Source organism: Adiantum capillus-veneris, chromosome 1 (genome assembly GCF_014529385.1).
Source record: "Adiantum capillus-veneris isolate H3 chromosome 1, ASM1452938v2, whole genome shotgun sequence".
In the NCBI taxonomy this organism is placed as follows: Eukaryota; Viridiplantae; Streptophyta; class Polypodiopsida; order Polypodiales; family Pteridaceae; genus Adiantum; species Adiantum capillus-veneris.
In genome coordinates, this window is record NC_140931.1 from 120050490 (window position 1) to 120052300 (window position 1811).

At 41.3% G+C, this 1811-nt stretch overlaps 1 protein-coding gene across 1 annotated transcript; it reads left to right on the forward strand.

The window, feature by feature from the left end:
• Window positions 1–267: 267 nt before the first annotated feature.
• On the forward strand, window positions 268–1271 carry LOC147465442 (putative lactoylglutathione lyase, chloroplastic). Its single transcript, XM_086490820.1, has 5 exons — window positions 268–324; window positions 638–805; window positions 922–1002; window positions 1054–1134; window positions 1218–1271. Exons 1-5 carry the CDS (start codon window positions 268–270, stop codon window positions 1269–1271), a joined length of 441 nt encoding a protein of 146 aa, XP_086346946.1.
• Window positions 1272–1811: the final 540 nt, after the last annotated feature.

Below are 1811 nucleotides of genomic sequence, written 5' to 3' on the forward strand. Positions count from 1 at the left end.
AGCCTAGAGACGATTTTCCCCACCCATGTGAATCTACACCCACTCTGTGACAATATGTATCATTCATAGTTTGAGCTCACTGTTCGTCCACGCACACGCAGACGGACAATGAGCTCAAGATATGAAAAATACTAGTCATTCTCAACAGCGATTGCTGATGCGCATTCTGGAGCATTGCTCTGCGCCCATGGAATGCGTAAAGAGCAAAGGAAATAACGACATGGCAATGATTAATAGCTACAAAGGTGGGGTCTTCTGCAGGCGACAATGGCGTGCTTGAAGAGCTCGGTAGAGGAAGAAGCACCAGTGCCGGGTTGTTGTGAGGTTAGAAACACAACAAAAAGTTCGCCTCTTTGCCCTGCTGTGGTCACGATGCAACGGAGCTCTATGAGACTTATGCTACGAAGGCTTCGATGATGCTGATCATTTTGAAGTCGTCAGCAATAATAACAAAAGCTTCATGTCCGTTGCATTTCTAACCTCGCAATGATACCATGTCATAGCTACATCTTCACTTTTCGCATCGCCATCATCGAGAGTGACGACATCTGTGTCTTCACCAGGGTTGACGTCGATGCCGGTTGCAGGGTTGGTGCCCCTTGTGATTGCCACAATGCTTTTGTCATTGTGAGGTTAGAAACGCAATGCTTTTCTTGGCTATGGTCCAGAAGATACTCATTTTGTTGCGGAGTTGAACTTCCTTCACCCCGTGCTCATTGATTGCCATGGTTCCTCTGCAGACTACGGCGTTGATAAATACGATATAGGAGCAGGTTTCGGCCATTTTGGTATTGCAGTTGAAGATGTGGGTTGAATTATCAAGCTTTGTGATTTAAGATAATATGATTGAAAAGATGCCCCATTTAGTTACCTGAAGAATGTCGTTGCATCTGATACTCTTATGTTGATGGAGCTATTTAGGTTTACAAAGATGTAGAGCTTGTGAAGTCCAAGGGTGGTAAGGTTTCTCGAGAAGCAGGTCTGGTCAAAGGAGGAAGTACTGTAATTGCATTTGTTGAAGATCCAAATGGCTACAAATTTGAGCTGATATAGAGAGGCCCCACCCCAGAGCCTCTTTGTCAAGTCATGCTAAGAGTTGGGGACCTTGATCGTTCTATCAAGTTTTATGAAAAGGTTTATAGTTTATAGTTTATTCTAAGAGTAAAGGCTGTGCTAGTAATAACGGTTAAAGCTAAGCTCCTTTCTGGATTTTGTAGGCCTATGGAATGCAGCTTCTTAGAACAATAGATAATCCTGATTACAAGGTTTGAACTTCTAGCATGTTTTTCTTTTTTATTGCTTTATGTTTTGTGTGTTTTACTCGAAGTTCTTTCAATGCTTGTTTCAATCAAACTTCCAGGATGTGGGGGTGCTTCTGTAGTAGTTCATCGAGCATTTTAAATGTTATTGTTTTTTGTGAGGTTGATTTGGAAGTTCTCCAAATACTTGTTTTAATGAAAATGCCAGGAATGTGGGGTGGTTTTTTTTTCTTGATATGCAGTTTCTATACTTGCATTTGAACCTTAGAGTATAGATGTTCTTCCATTGATCTTCTTAGAGCAGAGTTTGGTTTTTATTTGGGGCGTGGATGAAATGGGTTATGTATGCCTTTGTGTTTTCCAGATAATTCGGTTTTGTAATCGTTTGGTAGGTTGGTGTTTTTTTTTACCCTCCAGATTGACGAGATCCTTTAAACTTACGCTAGCAGGCCAACCCTCCAGATTGACGATAGGGTATCATATCATGTTCATTTATAATCCGAGGTAGACAGCCCAATGCTAAAATATTTGAACCAAATATCTTCGAAACAA

Bases quoted from the DNA above. Each gene is read 5' to 3' on its own strand.
- LOC147465442 (XM_086490820.1), top strand. From the start codon at position 268: ATGGCGTGCTTGAAGAGCTCGGTAGAGGAAGAAGCACCAGTGCCGGGT. The intron at 325-637 runs GTTAGAAACACA...TTGTGAGGTTAG, and splicing joins CAGTGCCGGGTTGTTGTGAG to AAACGCAATGCTTTTCTTGG. The intron at 1,003-1,053 runs GTAATTGCATTT...GAGCTGATATAG, and splicing joins TGGTCAAAGGAGGAAGTACT to AGAGGCCCCACCCCAGAGCC.